The sequence below is a fragment of the Cucurbita moschata genome, unplaced genomic scaffold, assembly GCF_002738365.1.
Source record: "Cucurbita moschata cultivar Rifu unplaced genomic scaffold, Cmos_1.0 Cmo_Scf00008, whole genome shotgun sequence".
In the NCBI taxonomy this organism is placed as follows: Eukaryota; Viridiplantae; Streptophyta; class Magnoliopsida; order Cucurbitales; family Cucurbitaceae; genus Cucurbita; species Cucurbita moschata.
In genome coordinates this window covers 4,476,758-4,496,187 of record NW_019268524.1, presented here as the reverse complement: position 1 = coordinate 4,496,187, position 19,430 = coordinate 4,476,758, and the positions used below count along the sequence as shown (strand labels likewise).

Below are 19,430 nucleotides of genomic sequence, written 5' to 3'. Positions count from 1 at the left end.
TCCAGAGTTTATTAAAAGAGTTTGGATGAGAATACTATGTGTTTATATAAATGTACTATAAGTAAAAGAAATGTGTTTTTTTTTTTTTTAAATTAACAATAAATTCATATTGGTTCGATTCAATTTAATCCAATCTCGTTAATTCACGACCAATTGAACCCGTAATTTTTTTTTTATTTGAACGAAATCTAATTCAAATAAAGATAGAAAATTTTAAAAATTAAATAGAAATTGAATTTTTTTTGTTTCAAAAGTGGTCCTCAAAAATTAGTTTGGAGTGTGATTGGCGCTAAAATTCATGATCTACCTTTCCCCTTCACTTATTTTCTATCTCATGTGTATATATATATATATATATATATATATATATATTTTAAAATTTAAATATAGTTTAATTGATTAAAAAATGACGACGGCAATGATTTAACATTACTTGTCCAAAAGTCCGAACAACCTAAAAAATTTTCAACCCAATTTTAAAGAATCGAAGACTTTTCTTGACTCCAAACTAATTGGATAAATCTATCTCAAGAAAGAACGTTACGACAAAAAGAAAGTATTAAGGTATTTCATGATTGAAGTAATCGAAAAGACAACTTTCTAATTGCCAAACATAAGAACCAAATCTATAATTCTCACGAGGAAAGCTCAATTCAAGCTTAAGGGTTGTCGATCTAGTCGAACGAACATAAAAATGAACATTTTTTTTTTTTTTTTTTTACTGTTGTGTCGTAATCTTCGCATATCAATTATACGAGAATAACAAGGTCGATGAGTAATGATGAACTAATCAATTATCAATAATTAGGATTAGCTTGGTTGGTTAAGCTTCCTTTTATAGAACTCTTTCATTTGAGAAAACTATAGTGTAGAGTTCAACACATCAGGCATGACTTCTAAGCTCAAACTTGTTTTCTTTTAAGGTAATTGTACAATTCATATACCAAACTAGAGATTTCATTGCATATATAGCTTGTTTTCTTCGATTTCGTGTAACATAATTCAACCTTCATTTGTATGAACGAGACATAATGAAGAAAATAGAAGGTAGAACTCAACTTTCCTATCGATTTGGTATCGAAACTAATACCGAACACAAGGGTGATGCATCATGTCACTATACATAGTCATCCAAGATGATATCAATGCTATCAGTTGGCAGATATCATAGCAGTCAATAGGAATTTGCATTTGATACTCAAAGATGATGAGTTTTATTTATATGTGAATAATAAGCTTCGATTCTCAAGAATTATTGGACATTCTAATAGGGGAAAAAGGGACACACATACCACATCTTCAGATTTGTGAAAAAGATTGAATGGTCTTGAATTCATGATTGTCTGGAAGAGGAGCATTCCCAGGTCGGATGGATATGTTCACATCAAATCCTGAAAAATGGGATTTCAATCACATAACAATCCAATCACATAACAATCCACCCCCTTCCCCTTGAGAGCCCATTGTCCTTAGTGACACACTGCTCGGAACTTGGCTCTGATACCATTTGTAACAGCCCAAGCCCACCGCTAACAGATATTGTCCACTTTGGTCCGTTACGTATCGTCGTCAGCCTCATGGTTTTATAAAACACATTTTTTTAGGTAGAGGTTTCCACATCTTTATAAGAAATGTTTCGTTCCCCTCTCCAACCGAGGTGAGATCTCAAAATCCACCCCCCTTGAGAGCCCAGCGTCCTCACTGGCACACCACTCAAAACCTAGCTCTGATACCATTTGTAACAGCCCAAGCCTATTGCTAACACATATTGTCCACTTTGGCCCGTTACGTATCATCGTCAGCCTCACGGTTTTTTAAAACTAGGGAGAGGTTTCCACACTCTTATAAGGAATGTTTCGTTTCTCCCTCCAACCGATGTGGGATCTCACAATCCACCCCCTAAGAGTACACCATAAATGAAAAAGGGTCGAGAAGATGCAAAATACCTGCTGCTTTTGCAGCTACAGCTTCCTGAAAAACATCAGTGACAAACAAGATTTCTGATGGCTTATCGACGCCAACAGACTCTCTGATCTCAACATAACTGCGCGTTTCTCTTTTGTTTCTGAGAGTATGGAATGAGTAGCTTGTATAAATAGTGGCCAAACATTGTTATATTTCTATCAGAAGTAAATTAGATCTTACCCCACTGCGGTATCAAAATATCCACACAAATATTTTCTCAGATCCCCATATTTTGTATTTCCAAATAGAAGCCTCTGTGCCAATCTACTGCCGCTCGAGTATATGTATACCTACAAAAATTAATCATTACTTCACTATTAGAAAACGAATCGTCCCTGGTTAACAATCATGTCGGAAACAAACGGAGGAACTTGAACTCTAAACATCGCTCGAGTTAAGAGAGACAACTTTGAATGCATTTTTGCTGCTTTCGTTATTTCTGCATGTTACAAAATGTTGCATGTAATTCCCGACACTAAGAAATTCTGATTCGAGGGGAAATAAATTGTAAAAGTCCAAGCCCACCGCTAGCAGATATTGTCCTCAATAGGCTTTCCCCCTTGGGTTTCCCCTTAAGGTTATAAAAAAATGTTTCGTTACCCTCTCCAATCGATGCAGGATCTCACGATCCGGTCCCTTTCGAGCCCAGCATCCTCGCTGGCACTCGTTCCCCTCTCCAACCGATGTGGGATCTCACAATCCACCCCCTTTCGAGGTCCAACGTCCTCGTTGGCACACCGCTCAGTGTCTGTTAGGAATCACGGATCTCCACAATTGGATGATATTGTCCACTTTGAGCATAAGTTCTCAGGGCTTTGCTTTGGGCTTCCCCAAAAGGCCTCATACCAATGGAGATAGTATTCCCCACTTATAAACCCATGATCTTCCACTAAATTAACCAACGCGGGACTCACTCCCAATAATCCTCAACAGTGTTTGGCTCTGATACTATTTGTAACGACTCAAGCCCACCTCTAGCAGATATTGTCCTCTTTGGGTTTTCCCCTTCGAGCTTTCCCTGAAGGTTTTAAAACGCGTTTGCTAAGGGAGAGGTTTCCACACCCTTATAAAGAATGCTTCGTTTTCCTCTCCAACCGACGTGGGATCTCACATAACTACGCAAATTAACAAAGAGAACTATGGTCTTTTAAAGTATTTGGTTGATTATCAATAAAATTGAAGACTGAAAGTTAAGCAGTGAGTAAAACTGACGTTAAGGACTCATAGTAGTTTCCATCTACGAATTAGTGACCATAGCATCAAGACAGATTTAAAGGGTATAGCTATGTTGAATTCATGTTGTTTGGACACAGAAAAGTAATTTTCAAAAAGTTCTAAAATCAAAGAACTTTAACGTGTTTTTAAAACGCGTTGCTGCAGCTATTTGGACAGAAAAAAACCATTAAAAGAAGACATGATGGACCAGAGTGGTTATATGTGGAAGAGGGAAAAGTATGTTATATACAACCTTTATGCCCGACGCGTGCCACCTTTCCAGAGCTCGTGGTACATCGTCAAAAACGTCTCCTTTCAATTCATTGTTCTCGAATCCAGTTAACCATATATGACCCTGACAAAAATGGGGGTTAGTTCTTGTAACACAACAGTTAGTTGTTTTCTTCATTAAACATTTCTACTTACTTGCAACTGCTTTAGAGCAGGAATCTTCCTGTCAGCTTTTATCATGGCTTCAACGTTTGCAACTAGAGCTGCAATAACGTCCTCTTTTGCAGAATCATCGAGTGGAATAGGCACGGCACCAGCAACACCTTTTTCCAGATCATCTTGCACCTGCAATTGTATTTTCAAGTTACTAGCACCAACAAATGTTCTGTGATCAACTTGAACTCCCGAACAGAACTATCTTACCTGAGATCGTAACAATGCAATATCTTCCTTAGTCTCTGCAGTGTCGAATGTTAGAGATAAATGCTTGCGGACATTGTTGCGAGCATATGGAAAGAGAACATCGGTCACAAATGATATTGGAGTAGTAGTTCCTTCTATGTCAAGAACAATGCAACGCTGCAGAATATATATCGAAAAATGAGGTACGTACATACATGTAGGTAATTAAAGAACAATTTAATTTAACACAGACAAACAGAGGGATTGCACGAAAATCAAATTGTCCAAGTGTATAAATTATATCAGAGCTTCAACCTTTGAAGATGCTCCATTGTCGCTACCAGCTACTACAACTTCCTTGACGTTCCGAATGGGACCATGATCTGGAGTAGACCAGTCTAGGCCCAATTGATAAAGCTTGATGGCCGCATCAAAGAGATAGTGGTAACATTCAGCCTGAAACAATGAGTGGACAATTCAGAAAGAGCATTTCAACAGTGTGAATATTGAATAAAACATCTGCCGTACTTTATCCATCACTGTTCAGAGTACAGCTAAAGCAATATAAACACAAGTGTCTCAACACCAAGCCAAAAAATATAATAAATAAGTAGATACTACTTCTACAAGAAATTATATCCATAGATAAAAGTGAATCTTGTACGATACAGCGATCCATTGATTCGGCCCTATATTACTGTGTATAACGAACCTGAGTTTTTGCATGGATCCATGAATCGCCCCATACATAAATGCCATGGTTTCGAACAAGTACAGCAGTTGTTTTTGGGTAGGCTTCGATCTGTAGAAAGCGAAGGAAATGAAAATTTTAGAACAGAATAAACACTTGGCAGAGTATGCATGGTCTTTTACTGATCAACAATCAAAGGTTGTTCCATTAATCAGTAACAATGAGTTTCCATCATTTTCATTGAATGGTACGGTAATTAGCATATGGAAATAGTGTTCATAATTACTTGAAATGCACGATGATCAGTGTGAGATCCCACATCGGTTGGGGAGAAGAATGAAGCATTTTTATAAGGGTGTGGAAACCTCTTTCTAGCAAACACTTTATAAAAACCTTGAAGGGAAGTTCGAAAGGGAAAGCTCAGAGAGGACAATATATGCTAGCGGTGGGCTTTGGCCATTACAAATGGTATCAGAGTCAGGTTTCGGGAAATGTGCCAGCGAAGAGGCCGAGCCCCAAAAGGGTGGACACGAGGTGGTGTGCTAGCAAGGACACTGGGCCCCAAAGGGGGAGATTGGGGGTCCCACATCGATTGGAGAAGGGAATGAGTGCCAGCGAGGAAGCTGGGTCCCGAAGGGGGTGGACTGTGAGATTCCACATCGGTTGAAGAGGAGAACGAAACATTCTCTAGTGGTGGGCTTGGGCCGTTACAATCAATATGGTGAAATCATCCAACATATACATAGAGGAATTTTAGTCTAACATTTGTTAATTGGAAATTGCATATATCCTTGTCTTGTTTGTAACTTGCCTCAAAAGTACTGTTAATAATTGAAGATCAACAAGAAAAACCAGCAGATAAAATTCAAGTATCGCTCCTTACCGCTTTAGCTAGTGATTCTGTGAGCTCGTATTCAAAAGCAGTATTTTCTATTATTGGGATCACGAGTTCATCGTAATAACCATGCCCTTTGATTCCTTTGATCATTTCCATATGAGTAATCTGCAGTAATCATAGCAGGGAACAGGATTCATAATCAAAAAGATATTCCTGCCTTGCCTTTAAAAGAAACGCGATAATTAACCTACACGACATAATTTCACACATATGTAGATTGCATACAAAATTAGCAGAAAAAATAGCAGGATTGGAAACACACAACATTCACCCTTGTGAATCAATGCCATGAAGTGAAAACTCACTCTAAATTCCTTTGCTGATGGATTGATCATCGTTGCAAGGCATGATTCTATCCCGTGACTGTGAATAACAGCTCCAGCATCTCGCATCTGATACGCCTGGAACGGAAACAAAAAAAACAAAAAGTTGTCAAATATCGACTCCGAGTGCTGCACAATAACAAAATCCAAAAGTAGGAAGTGATCTTCACTAGGATAATATGATGATGAAACGAATAACAGAAGGCTCTACCAAACAGAAATCGACTACTATTCTACATTTACTACATCAATTATCAACATTTATAATCCTATGTCCCTTAGATCTTCATTAAAAACATATGATTCACAAATTTACAGAGGATTTTTATCAAAACGTTGCAAATCATATCATATCATTTTCTTGTGTTTGGATGAAATGAACAAGAAATCACACATGAGCATGGTAGAAGAAGGATATGAAATCAAAACCTTCATGAAAAGAGGACCACAGTCCGAACATTTTGGAGGCTTGTGTGGGAATGGCTTAGCAATAGGAGAAGATAAGATAGAACCATCAGGTGATAGCACGTACATGTCCTCTGGTACCATTCTTTCCTTCTGGACGCCTGTTAATGCATGATAAATTGGTATGAGAACCATGCTAGATAGCAATAAAAATCATGTTTCAGAAAGGAATAGAGCTAGTAAATGAATACACAAGCAGCATTTAAGATTGAAATTGAAAGCAAAACCATATGGATACAACCCAGAAAAGCAAACAAAACTTCTCCATAGACCAAAGAACACTATAAATCAGACAAAGGGGAGAGGGACACGAAGAACAAACCAGAAGGAGACATAAGAACGAGCTGATTCTGCTTGGGAATAGAATCATCATGGACCTTGATGGTGATACTGCCGCCAGTGCCAGAGACCCATCCAAGCCCATAAAAATGGCGGCACAGCTCTGAAAGTAGAGCCTTAGTTTCAAGGACCGCCTTGCTCTCCAAGTAATCAGGCGATATCGTAGCCCTCTTCTCTCCATTGACACCCACTTCCGATGCCGTCGCCATTGGCAGCTATTCGTATGTTAAAACGGAGAAGCTCTAAGAATTGGGTGATTCAGGCTGAAATGGAAAAAGGGTCCAAGAGGCCCTTATATATGAGAATCAGAAGACAATCAGAGCACTGCGCTTGAAGTTGAAGCAGCCATGGTCTTTAAAACCTAAACTCTTGAATTGGGCTTATTCGATATCGGGTAAGTTTCGGATTACCTTCCTTTCCTCCTCGATTTCGTTGTGATCTGTTCGAATTTGGCTATCTTGGTGTATTGAAATCAGGTCCGTGGGTTCGAAAAGTTGTTGTTTGGATGGCTCAATAGTCCGAAAAAGTTAACTGGGTCGGATTTTTCAATCGAATCATAGAATTTATGCTCTCAACTTTTTTCATTTCTCCTCATCAGTCAATCCATTCCCAAATATCCAGAAAACTTCAGTACTCTCTATTTAAACTTCAAAGCCATCCTTTTCTTTTGCAAGTACAAATGGGAAATTTAAAATTTTGAAATTCGTACCTATCAAAAATGTTTTAAGGGTAGATATCTCCGTTTAAATAGAAAACGAGATTGGGGATTCGTCCTCATCCATACCCAAGAATGGAAAATCGACTATCATTTGATTTCAGTCCATTATACTTTGTTTGTATCTTTAGTAAGTTTAATATTTGTGAAATTTGGGACCTTAAAATAGCCAAACCACACAAGAATTGGAAAATATTAGGTTGAATTGGACATTCTGGTTCGAAACCGAGTTGGAGCGATTGTCATCAACCTTACGACATATGATTCCACATATGTTGTCTTTCTTCAATTCGGTTCTTACAACTACAAGTCTCGATAGCTCCTACACTATTCTACAAACTTGTAGATCTTTTTTGTACAAGCATGATGAAGTACGAGTCATGCAATCGTAAAGAATCGAGGAAGTTATCAGCAATCAAAATTTTGAGAAAACCCAAAACTTGCACCTGAGACTAGCCACTCGATCTCTACCTACATACATTCTCGATCCTTGACTCCTACTCGAAGTTACCTCAAAACTCGACCAATGTCAACGTCAGCACCAAATACCTAACTTTTATACGGTTGTAATAAAAGTTTTTTTTTTTTTTTTTGAAAACTGACCTAATGAAATTATTTAGATAGGGTTAGTTGAGATTATTAATAGCCCTAATACCCAACAAGTCGTTATTGATTAACGTACCTCGAACATTAACCTAGATAGTAATTAACAATAGTCATAAATTAATTACCATAAAATTGTCTCGGTCATGTTTGTCTAGTGCTTGTTGCTCATGGTCAACTCATTTTACTTTTGTTTTCACATCAGCTAGTTGTTTATTGGAGCGTATAACTCTACTTTCTCAAAAAAAAAAAAAATCAAATGTATATATTCCGATATTTTTACTCCGTTTTTTAAACCGCTTTTCAAAAGTGGAGCTGGATACTCGAGCATACGTCATTTGTGTCAACCAAGACTTAAGTTTTAGTTGGCTGATTTACTCGTATTGACAAAAATAAGTATCACACAATAACATTGTGAGTGTCGAAATAGCGTGATTGTGATATTAGTCTATACGAAGAATAACTTTTATATTTAAGTTAACTTTTTAAATAGGTTACATAATGGCTGGAACATCAAAGCCAATCATAATGGGAATGAAAAAGATATCAATCTAGTTTGATATAATAGCACCAACATCAACATGGAACATTGAAATGAGGCCGAATTCGTCGGTGTCGGTGTTGATGTTGGTGTTGGTGCTGGTGTCGGTGTTGGTGTTGGTGTCGACATCGGTGTTGATGTTGGTGTTGGTGTTGGTGTTGTGGTGGAGGGAACTCAGCTTTACAAACATCCGAGCAATAACTAGGTCCTAAACTTTGCAATGAACTTAAGCAGCTCTTGATGCATTTAGGTATCACACCGACGATCGGAATATGCGCTTGCGCTGCCATCGGAAGCAAGACGATGGTCACAGCAGCCATGGCGGCGACCATGATAAGCATTGTGGATGTTGTTTTTGAATTCATGGTGGTTGCTTCTTGCTCTTCTGGTTTGCCCGTGTTTGATTATTGTGTGTGAAAATATGAAGATGAAGGTGTTGGTTGTTGTTGTTTTAAAGGGCATGGCCGGTTGGCTATTTCAGGTCATTGGGCAGAGGTGATGAGCTTGTGTGGCGCAAACAACTCTTAATTTAGGATGTGGAAGTTCCTTTTTGGATCAAAACAAACCAATTTCTTGTTTCTTTGTTGCTCTTCAAAGTGTTTTTAGAAGAGTTGATCTAACTTGGTAACCCGAGAACCCAATTCGAATTAGAAGGATTAGGTTGAGTTGGGTTTAAAAGGATTTTAAGTTTGGTTAGGTTTGTTTTTCGGAATTTGATCCGGTTCGGGTTGGATTTGAGTTTGAAATTCAAATTATTTGGTCAATCCGAAAACCTTAAAAAAATGTAAATAGGTCCAAGCCCATGCAGCAGCCCAAACCCATGAGTCATCGTTTGCGTCTACCCCTGCCCTAGGAGCGTCCGCACTCTACAGACCGTCTCTCTGCTCTTTAATCGTGAGTCCAAGACTTTGTCTTGTAGTCTCACGCAACTTTCATCTTCGACCTCGAGGGTAACTGGGTAAGTGAAATGAAATCTTGTCTCTCACACACTCACATCACAGTTTATTCTTCGTCATTCGTTGTTCAACTCTCTCGACTCTCTCTGTGTGTCATCATTCGAGTTCTCAATTCTCATCTCACTCTCGTCTCGTCTTTGTGTGTCGTCGGACGTTGGGTCACTCACCTTTTTATTTCTCCATTGAACTCTTTTCTCAATTCCTATTTCTCCGCACAACCTTGTCTCTATGTTTCTCGTGGGACGTCGTCACTGACTGTTTCTCTACTCAGCACTCCTTTCCACTTCCGTCAGATTTTTCCGCTCTGTATTTCTCATCGGACTTCTCCGCTCTGTACTCCATTGTTTTACCACTTGAACCCAACCCAAAAATATGGACTTGGATTGGTCTAAAAAAAAATTTCTCTCACTCAATTCAACTCGAACCATGTACACTCTTACATTGTATCCTCAATTAAGATTAGAGGTTCTAATATTCACCTATGGTTAGGACCCTAAAGAAAAACAGAAAAACAAACTCTACATTTAAAAATTTCAACAGTTTAGCCATATTTTTTTTAATGAAATTAACATGTTTCATAATGAGGTAGTTTTTATTCAAATATAATATTAATAATAAAATAATAAAATAGATTATAGATATTTTTAAAATTGGTTTTATTAATAATTAAACATTTATTCTGTTGCCTCCTTTTAAAACCCTAAAGCCCAAACCCAGCTTTTGTAACCCAGGCCCAAATGTGATTTGGGCTTAGAGAGCCCACCTTAAGCCCAATCCACACCCCAAATAGTTCCATAAAAAAGTTTGGTATTACTATACAATATTCATTAATTTACCTTTATTTATATAGAAATGAGCAAAGTTACTTTTTGGTCCTTTAATTAATATTTAATTTAAAGTTTAATTGAATTGGAATAAAAATAATCCAAAACCTAACCAATAAAAATCAATTAATACTTAGAAAAATTGGAACCATGAAAAAAGGATGCCCCATTTTTGGACTATTCAATGCGTCAAATTAAAAAAAATATATATTTTTAAATAAATAAAGATTAAATTGTAAAAAATTTATAATTTTGATGAAATTCTAATATTTAAAACTTTAAGGATTAAATTATAAGACGAAATTTACAATTCCAATCCACTCCTTGAGAAGAAATAATAATAATAAATAATGAGTGGAAAAATTAAAGTATAAACTTAGAATTTTTCTTCAAATAAACTTGTTTAAAAGTAATTTAAAAAAAAAACGAAAATGAAAAGTATTACAAAACAAAATGGAAATCGAAAATTGGTAAGAAACATTTGAGGATGTACACAAAGTGAGGTACACATAATTTATTACCATTCTTGTAACAGAAAAATAAGATGGAGCATATGATAAAGTTGGTGGGTGGTACTAAAGAAACACAAAAGGAAAGCAAATCTGAATGGTTCCATTTTGTGTTTGTTTCTCGGGAAAGTGAAATGGAAAGTTGCAGAAGAAGAAAATGAATGGAGAGTTTACTCTTTCTTCTTGTCTTCCTTGGGTGGTTCCTTTTTGGGTTGTTCCTTGTTGGGTTGTTCTTGAGCCTTTGGCTTGCCTGGCTTGGGCTTCATGAAGCAGAAGCAAGAGCAGCATGGGCACTGGAACAAGAACTTCATTCCTAGATCTGATCAGTTCTCTCTTCTTCTCTTCTTCTCTATTCAACCACTTCACTCACTTCAACCTCTCTTATGTCAACTAAAAGATGAGAGAGACTCCTTTTCTCTCTCTTCTTTCCTTTTCCCTTTGTTTTTTATTTACGTTTTCGCCCTCATCTACCATCTCTTATTTCACTTTACCCTCCACTAATCGAGTCGGGTGCGTTGGATGATGAAAGTCCCTTATCGGCTCATTTAGGGAATCATCATGGCTTTATAATCAATGAGGCCTTTTCGAGAAACCCAAAGCAAACCCACCCGAGCTTATGCTCAAAGTAGACAATATCATACCACTGTGACGAGTCGTGTTCGTCTAACAAAATTCATTTGAGAAACTCGAATACAATTCACAACCCAACCTTCTATTTTCGGGGTAGGTTGAATTGACTTGTCGAAAATAACTAAAATCTTATAAACCTCAAATATCAAACATTCACAACTCACAATACATCATTAACATCGGTCACAAATGTCAAATATTCTTAATCTTTATATTAATCTTAAAAGTAGGGTTGGTTGGATTATAACTCTGGTTAAGATAAGGTCGTGTTAGCTTATATATGCATATGACATAATTGTCCTTCGAATTATATAATGAAAACCGACATGATATGGTGTGAAATTTGGGGGTGAAAACTGAAATAATTGAAAGTATAGACACTAGAATGCAAATATACATAGGCATTATTGGATTCCAATTCAATCCTTTTCAATGGAGGATTTGAGATAATGGCAAGCTAAGGTGTGGGACAAGTGAGACATGAGAGTGTGGGCCAAAAATGGAGTAATGGGATACAAAAGTTGGGTACCCTTTCCATTACTTTCTCTATTAAATCCTTTTTAAGCAGCTGGCTATCAATATGATTCAAGTTTTTTCTTCCTCTTTTTCTCCTCCTAAGACTTAGATTAGGGTTTAGCATCATAGCGTTGTGCGATATTATCATTAACGGAATGAAAGATTCGAACCTCTAACCTTTTGGTCAATAGTATATGTCAATTCTTGATGGGTTTCTTTGTTTTGTTACTAACGGTTTAAGCTCGAGACCAATACTACCAAATATTGTTCGATTTAGCCCGTTACGTATCGTCGTTAGCCTCACGGTTTTAAAATGCATCTATTAAGGAGACATTTTCATACCCTTATAAGAAATGCTTCGTTCCCCTCTCCAACCGATATAGGATCTCACTATCAGTTGGAGATATGTTTTAAAATCGTGAGGCTAATGATGATATATAACAGGCTAAAGTAGACAATATCTATTAATCGTTGCCTCAGATTGTTACCGTTTAACTAGTTGAGACTCTTGGAACAAGTGGAGTAATCAGTTTTCAAGTAAGCGTATTATGGAACCCTAATTGTCCAATCAAACACAATGTTGGCATTTATAACATTGTTTGACAAATTGGCATCTTTATTTGTACCACTTTTTTGACAAACTTAAAGCTGCCCATGTGATTTCTTGTCCCAATTTCTCGTTCTTTTTCAATCGAGTCACCTTCTCTATAAACGACACGTCTATTAAAGAAAAGTTTTTATACCTTTATAAGCTTCCAACACCTCTTCTCGAACAAAGTACGCCTTCCCTTAATCAAGACTAGACTCCTTTGGAGGCTTAGTCATTTTTTACTGCATTCGAGGAGTCTTTTTTTTTAGAGTCCTTTGTTCGACATTTGAGGATTTACCAATCTATTGGCACGACTACGTTTAGGGCATGACTCTAATATCATGTTAGACGAACACGACTCTTCACAATAGTATGATATTGTCCACTTTGACGACTACGTTTAGGGCATGGCTTTGATACTATGTTAGACGAACACGACTCTCCACAATGGTATGATATTGTCCACATTGAGCCTAAGTTCTCATGGCTTTGCATTGGACTTCCCCAAAAGGCCTCCTAACAATGGAGAGAGTATTCTTTGTTTATAAAACTATGATCATTCCCTAAATTAGCAGATGTGAGACTTCTATCATCCGACAATAAGTAATATTGGATCTCACAATCCACCTTTTTGAGGTCCAGCATCCTCGTTGGCACATAGCTCGATGTCCGACTCTGATACTATTTGTAACCACACAAGGCACTGCTAGCTTGGGTTAGTAAGGGATTTTCACTCTTATGAGCCCGTAACCGATCTTTTTTTATATATTTTTTGAATTAAATTCATTTGAAAGTATTTTTGAATGGATAATTTTGAATTTTGGATATTTAACTTAATTTAAGAAAGTAAAAGCCACGTATTAGACACACGTGTAGGTGAAATGAGTGTACATTTTGGTGAGGCGGAACGTGTGGCAGAATAAAACGTCCACGTTGGTTAAAAATTGTGTTCATAAAAGCCCAATCCCTAAAGCCAAGAAAAGCCCACCGATTCATACCCCAATCCTACATGGGTCCAAAAATGGGGTCCTTCATCAGGTCCATTGCTTTGTCCATCTCAAACCCTCTGTTTCAACGCCGCCTTTCTTCTTCCTCCGCCGCCGCCGCATCTTACCTTTCCTACATGAGAAGGGTGGGTAGTAATGTAGAATCGGCGGCGAAAGCGAGGGAGACGACGGGAGGAGGGGCAGAAAGTAGAGAAGAGAGGGCGTATGATGCGGCGACAGGGAAGGCGGAGAAGGTGAAGGAGACGGTGATTGCAGAGGCAAATGAGAATGTGATGGACACTAGTGAGTATAGAAGCATGGAGGAAATGGGGAGTCTCAAAACATGCTCGTTTTGATTCTTCATGTTCATTATGTTCTTAGCTTTCTTGTTATGTGTTTGAATGTAGATTGGTGTTTGTACTTAAATATTGAATCCTTTGGTTATCAAATTTAGCATGCATAGCTTTGTTTTTGAAGGATTTCAAAACCCAGAAAGGGAGTGAAATTCATAGCTGAATCTATTTGGGTTCCCCCATACATGAAAGAAAAGCTCACAAGGAGCTTGGTTTAGTATACTATTATATTTTGACCCTTTATTATAGCCCTAGACCTTAGAGAGAAGAAGCTTAGCCACTCTTATTCTTTCTTTTCTAGGGCTTCGGAATCTTCTGCCCATCTTCTTCTTTACACTCTAATCTATAACGCTCGATGATTCAAACAATTGTCTCTATATAATGGGCTTGTGTATGCGGAATTTGATATCGAAATTTGAGAGAGTTTTGTGTGTCATTGTATTTCTGGAGTGACGTATTGGTGAGAGTCTTTGTAGTGTGATAGTGAGGTATTCACTCGTAACACTTTAATTATTAGTGATGAGTTGCTACTCATGGATTTAGGGAAACTTCTTCTCTTTGAACCACGTAAATAAATATCTTGGTGTCTCTTGGTGTAATTCTGTTCATTGGCATGGGTGTAATTCTGTTCATTGGTGTTAGTGAGTACATTTATTCAGCTTTTGGCGCACAACAAAAATGTAATCACACAACAATAAACGATACATTCTTAACTCAGAAACAAATGAAATTACTTTCTTCATTGGAGTGACAGACCTCATATCCAAGGTAACGCATTGAAACTTTCGAATTTTTCTGAAACTCTGGTTTTGACGCGATTCTCGGTCGAGTTTCATTCTTCTAGATTATCATTTTCAAATATTAGAACTTAATATCAACAATAACTCTAGGATCTTGAAGATAATCCAAGTCTAAATATCCACGATCTTACTTCGAGTTCTTGGCCGTTTCTTGACAGAATTGATCGATCCAAGTGCCTAGATCTACTATCCTCGTTCCAAGATGAATCGTTGCTCCTATTATCCTATTTCAACACGTCCCTTAAACATCCTTTCCAATAGTTAAAAGATAAAGCATTTGGTTGTAAAAAAAATCATCTTGGGACAGGCTTTATGATCACTCTAACTACACTTATTTTTTTTTTATTATTATTTTTTTTAATTTCTCCACATGACATTTTGAGCCCCCAAAAAGGACCAATTAGCAATTTTGTAAAGAAAAAAAAATTGCATTTAATGCACTCAAGTTTTATAATTACTAAATTGAGTGCTGCTTTTCTCTGCCAACCACATAAGCAAGAATAATGTTATGATAAATAAACAAGAGAGGTACTTTCATAAAACTTTATACTAAATTAAAATCACTATTTATTCACCCCTAACCACTTGATTTTAAATAAAGAGTATTAACCAAGCCAAATCAATTAAACTACTATGTTGTTGAATTATAATGGGTAAATTACAAATTTAATCCTCGGTAAAAAAATCCTATGAAATTGAAACTCGTGTGGATCCTGATTTTGTATATGTCAGTGACTAGAGATGTCCACATGTTCACAGGGCAAGGTGAGACCTCGTCCATCTTCTAATCTCCTATTTCAATCTACATTCTTGTGAAATTTTCTATTTATTTTCATGAAATTGAAACAAAGATTTCCCGCGAAAAATTTGTGAGGATCCAATTTTCTGTGATATATATATATATTTACACATGTGTCATATAATTTTTTAATAGATAATTTCTATTAAAAAATGTAAAGAATAATATTTCATAAACAAAAATATAATATAATGTTCTATCAGTACAATTTTTAAGAGGGGACGTGTGATGTCCCACGTTGGTTGGGGAGGAGAACAAAACATCATTTATAAGGGTGTGAAAACCTTTCCCTAGCAGACGCGTTTTAAACCTTTGAAGGGAAGCTCGAAAGGGAAAGCTCAAATAAGACAATATCTGCTAACGGTGGATCTGAGTCGTTACAGGACGAGATAGGTTTCCGTGGGTTAAATGAACATCTCGTAAATTATTGGAAGTGTGCATATGCAGGGTGGAACGTTTTAGATCCTTTTTCGGGAAAAAGAAATGAATTTGGAGAGGATAGGAATGGTCCCTAAGGCATAGGGTGTGGTGACGATATTGATTAGGGTTGAAGCTTGGGGAAGGCATATGGGAGACAAACTTATATTTGAAACTCTTGCTTTGTCCCATTGTTTATGCAAGTAATGAAACTGAACCCAATTATTGTATGAAGTCTTTGAAGTGAGGGTTTCCAAGCCTCATTCATTGGGTTTGTAAAAGACCCAACACTCCAATATGCCATTACTTGAGTGCCCTTGGTCCACTTCTCCTCTCCTCTAACCCCTTAAACTAAAGCCCTCTCGCCCTTTAAGCTTGCTTTACTTTGGTGTTTATTAAAAGAGGGAATTTTATTGGGAGTTGTGTACTTAGTGAAACAAACATGTGGGTCAAACATTAAAGCTATATTGGATTCTTTTTCTAATATGTTTTCATTCGTAACCGTCATATCCATCTAATTCTCCACTACCTCCCACCGCTAATGTATGTTGTCCGCTTTAATCTGTTATGTGAGGGTCTAGCTATACTTTGACCAATGTCAGTGACTAGCTTTGTTGGCCATGAAGGGAAATGGATTTGGAGCTGTAACGACCTTGGATTGTGAGATTAAATAGAAACTCGAGTATTCAAGTCTGTCACACGATTGTCCTGAACTTACCTCTCAAAATCTATTTTCTCAATGCTCGATAAACTCGATGTTGTAAACCGTCGTCAAAGATGAGAGAAAGATGATTGATTGGGAAGAGTTTGACCTAGTGATGACTCATCATCAAAACTTCTTATAGACATATATTAGACTTCTTGTCTCCCCTTCCCCACCACTCATCCTCATTGCTTCCTCTTTAAACCCTCACTTTGGCCACCACATCTCCATCATTCACATCACTATCTTCTCATTCAACGCTCTAGATCCTTCCACGTGTACCCTCTCCATCCTCCTCACCGCATCGGATCTCTACCCCTTCCCAATATATATATATATATATATCACGCATCTTGTGTGCAAACCAAATTCATGCAAACCAGATGAACTCATAGAAAAGAAAAATCAAAATTAATTCACAATTTTACCCTTACCAATGGAGTCTCGCCGGGAACAGAGCTCCTCCGGCGAGATCTTCTCGTTCCCGAGCACTCCGGTTCAGGATCAGGATCAGGATTCCGATTTCGAATTCGGATCCATTACTCCAGATTCTCCTTCCACTTTCAACAACTCGCCGGCGGATCATCTGTTCGTGAACGGTCGTCTTTTGCCTCACTCTTTTCCGCCGCAACCGATTGGTGTTTACGCTGTCGATCGGACGAGTAGCGTCGGGAGTAAGGACTCGATCATGTCGTCGCGGAGTAATAGCACTAATAGTAGGAGCAGTAGCAGTTGCGGTAGCAGTACTAGCGCGAGGACGAGTTCGAGCGAAAGTAATAATGTCGACAGATCCTCCAGATTCTCTTCGCATCAGAAGAAATCTCCGAAATCTTCTGTTTCCGCTCAAGTGTACGGATCGTCTCAGAGATGGCAGTTCATCGCGTCGGTTCCGGTTCCGACGACGCTGAGCCGGGAGAATTCGAGGAGGAAGAAGGCCGTGGAGAAAATTGGGGGAAAATCGGATTTGAGGCGGAACAAAAAGCGAATAGAGAAGACGACGGCGAGGAAGAAGAAGAAGAAGAAGAAGAAGAAGAAGAAGAATATGTGGTTCGGAAGGAAGGTTTTCCGGTGGATTATTCTGGTTTGTAAAGAATGCCATGCGATCGAACCATCGAGAAAGGATGAGATTGTGATGAGGAAGACGAAATTGACGAAACCGAAGAGTTATTGAATTATTGATATGAATTTATTTATTTAATTTCTTGAGGATTATGGCTGTTTTGCTCGCTGATTCATCCGGTTTTCATCTCTTGATTTCTGGAATTTTCTTTTCTGCATTGTTGTTCTTGGCGTTTGTTCAAATGATCTGATGATCTCTCCATCTCTCTGCTTTGGTAATGATGTTGATGATGAGTTTATGGAATGTGATTTCAAGGCTTAATGAATCGGTTTGGAATCAATTACGAAATCATTCCAAAATAATAATCTCATGTTTTTTAATGTTGTATTTCAGAGAGATCGATGAGTTTACAATCCAACAATACCAAAATTTCTTAGGAACACTATTTAATTTCTTGGTAATGATTGAACCCTCTCATCGTTTTAGAAAATGAAATTTTTTTATGTTTTTCATCATATCTGAAATTTTAATATTGCAAAAATTAATATTTCACTTTATAAATTAAATATATTTTTGTCAAATTATATATTAAAAATAATAGTTAATTGGATCCAAAATATATTTTCATGTTGAATTGTAATACTATTTCAAGTTGATTGGGTGTCATATTCATCCCACAGAAGAAAAAAAAATGTCAAACTCACCTGTAAATGGATCCAAATTTGTTGTTTTAAAAAAATTCAACTTAGCCTAAACCTACAAAATTTAACTGAACTCAATTCTTATGGTTTAGATTAGGTAGTCGTGATTGATTGGATTCTATGTCATTTAAACACTAGTAGGCTAAAAATTATTAACTAAGTTTCATGTTATTTTTCTATATCCATGAGCTTTCAAGCAAACGTATTCACGCTCGAACTAATTTTATTAAATAATGATACGAAGATAATCAGTAAGTCAACCTCTTCAAATACTCAAGCCACTTGCTACCTTTATTTCATATTAAAGCAAGACATTCAGGTACGGCAGACGACATATCGCAACTCGAGGTCATGACATATACATAAGGTAGTCGCATTTATTTTCTTAATCTTAGGCTAGAATAGGATGTTTTTAATTTAAACGTTTATTTATTTTTTTGTTGTGTCGCTTTAAAAATATTTTCAAAACACGTAAGTCCATACCTATGTTTTAAGCAGAAGGTTATGTTTTTATAAAAGTTTAAATGAAGTATTTTCGCATTCATGTTTATGATATATATACAGTAGCGATCTTAAACTAAGTAAAAAATTTCGGGTTGTTACAGTTGGTATTAGAACCAGACTCTGGATGATGTGCCACTCTTCTCGCTGTTCCCCAAGGGGGTAGACACAAGGCGGTGTGCTAGTAAGGATGTTGGGCCCCGAAGAGAGGTGAATTTAGTAGCAGTCCCACATTGATTGGAGAAAGGGACGCGGTCCCAAAGGGGGTGGATTGTGATGTCCCACATTAGTTGGGGAGGAGAACAAAACATCATTTATAATGATGTGGAAACCTTCCCCTAGAAGACGCGTTTTAATGCACAAAAAAGACAATATCTCCTAATGGTGGATCTAGGTCATTATAATCTACGACTGAACACTAAAAACATTTTTGCTCCCAAAAAAAAAAAAAAACAAACAAACAAATTCCTTCAAAATCAAACTTGAAAGTCCATTAACATTGCAATCTCAAATTTTGGGCATTAAATCTCTTTGTTTTTTTAAAAATAAATAAGATATTTTTCATGAAGAACTTGAAGGAGAAGCTTCCATTAGAGAGGGCTACTGGTAGAATATAGGTTTAGGACCCATCAAAATTACTGATGTTGTCTGTTCTTTTTTTTTTTTTTTTTTTTTTTTTTTTTTTTTTTTTTTTTTTT

General features: G+C 37.1%; 2 protein-coding genes across 2 annotated transcripts; one reads left to right on the top strand and one right to left on the bottom strand.

The window, feature by feature from the left end:
* Positions 1-1,036: 1,036 nt before the first annotated feature.
* On the bottom strand, positions 1,037-7,039 carry LOC111446438 (probable bifunctional methylthioribulose-1-phosphate dehydratase/enolase-phosphatase E1 1). The gene is made up of 12 exons (XM_023085261.1): positions 6,513-7,039; positions 6,155-6,291; positions 5,708-5,803; positions 5,388-5,507; positions 4,526-4,615; positions 4,129-4,269; positions 3,835-3,990; positions 3,607-3,756; positions 3,434-3,535; positions 2,146-2,255; positions 1,947-2,065; positions 1,037-1,391 (listed from the first exon to the last, which is right to left on the bottom strand). The coding sequence occupies exons 1-12, from the start codon at positions 6,736-6,738 to the stop codon at positions 1,300-1,302; spliced, it is 1,539 nt and encodes a 512-aa protein (XP_022941029.1). The 5' UTR covers positions 6,739-7,039; the 3' UTR covers positions 1,037-1,299.
* Positions 7,040-16,841: 9,802 nt separating this feature from the next.
* Positions 16,842-17,870, top strand: LOC111446467 (pre-mRNA-splicing factor CWC22 homolog). The gene has a single exon (XM_023085302.1). The coding sequence runs from the start codon at positions 16,907-16,909 to the stop codon at positions 17,639-17,641; it is 735 nt and encodes a 244-aa protein (XP_022941070.1). The 5' UTR covers positions 16,842-16,906; the 3' UTR covers positions 17,642-17,870.
* The last annotated feature ends 1,560 nt before the right edge of the window (positions 17,871-19,430 follow it).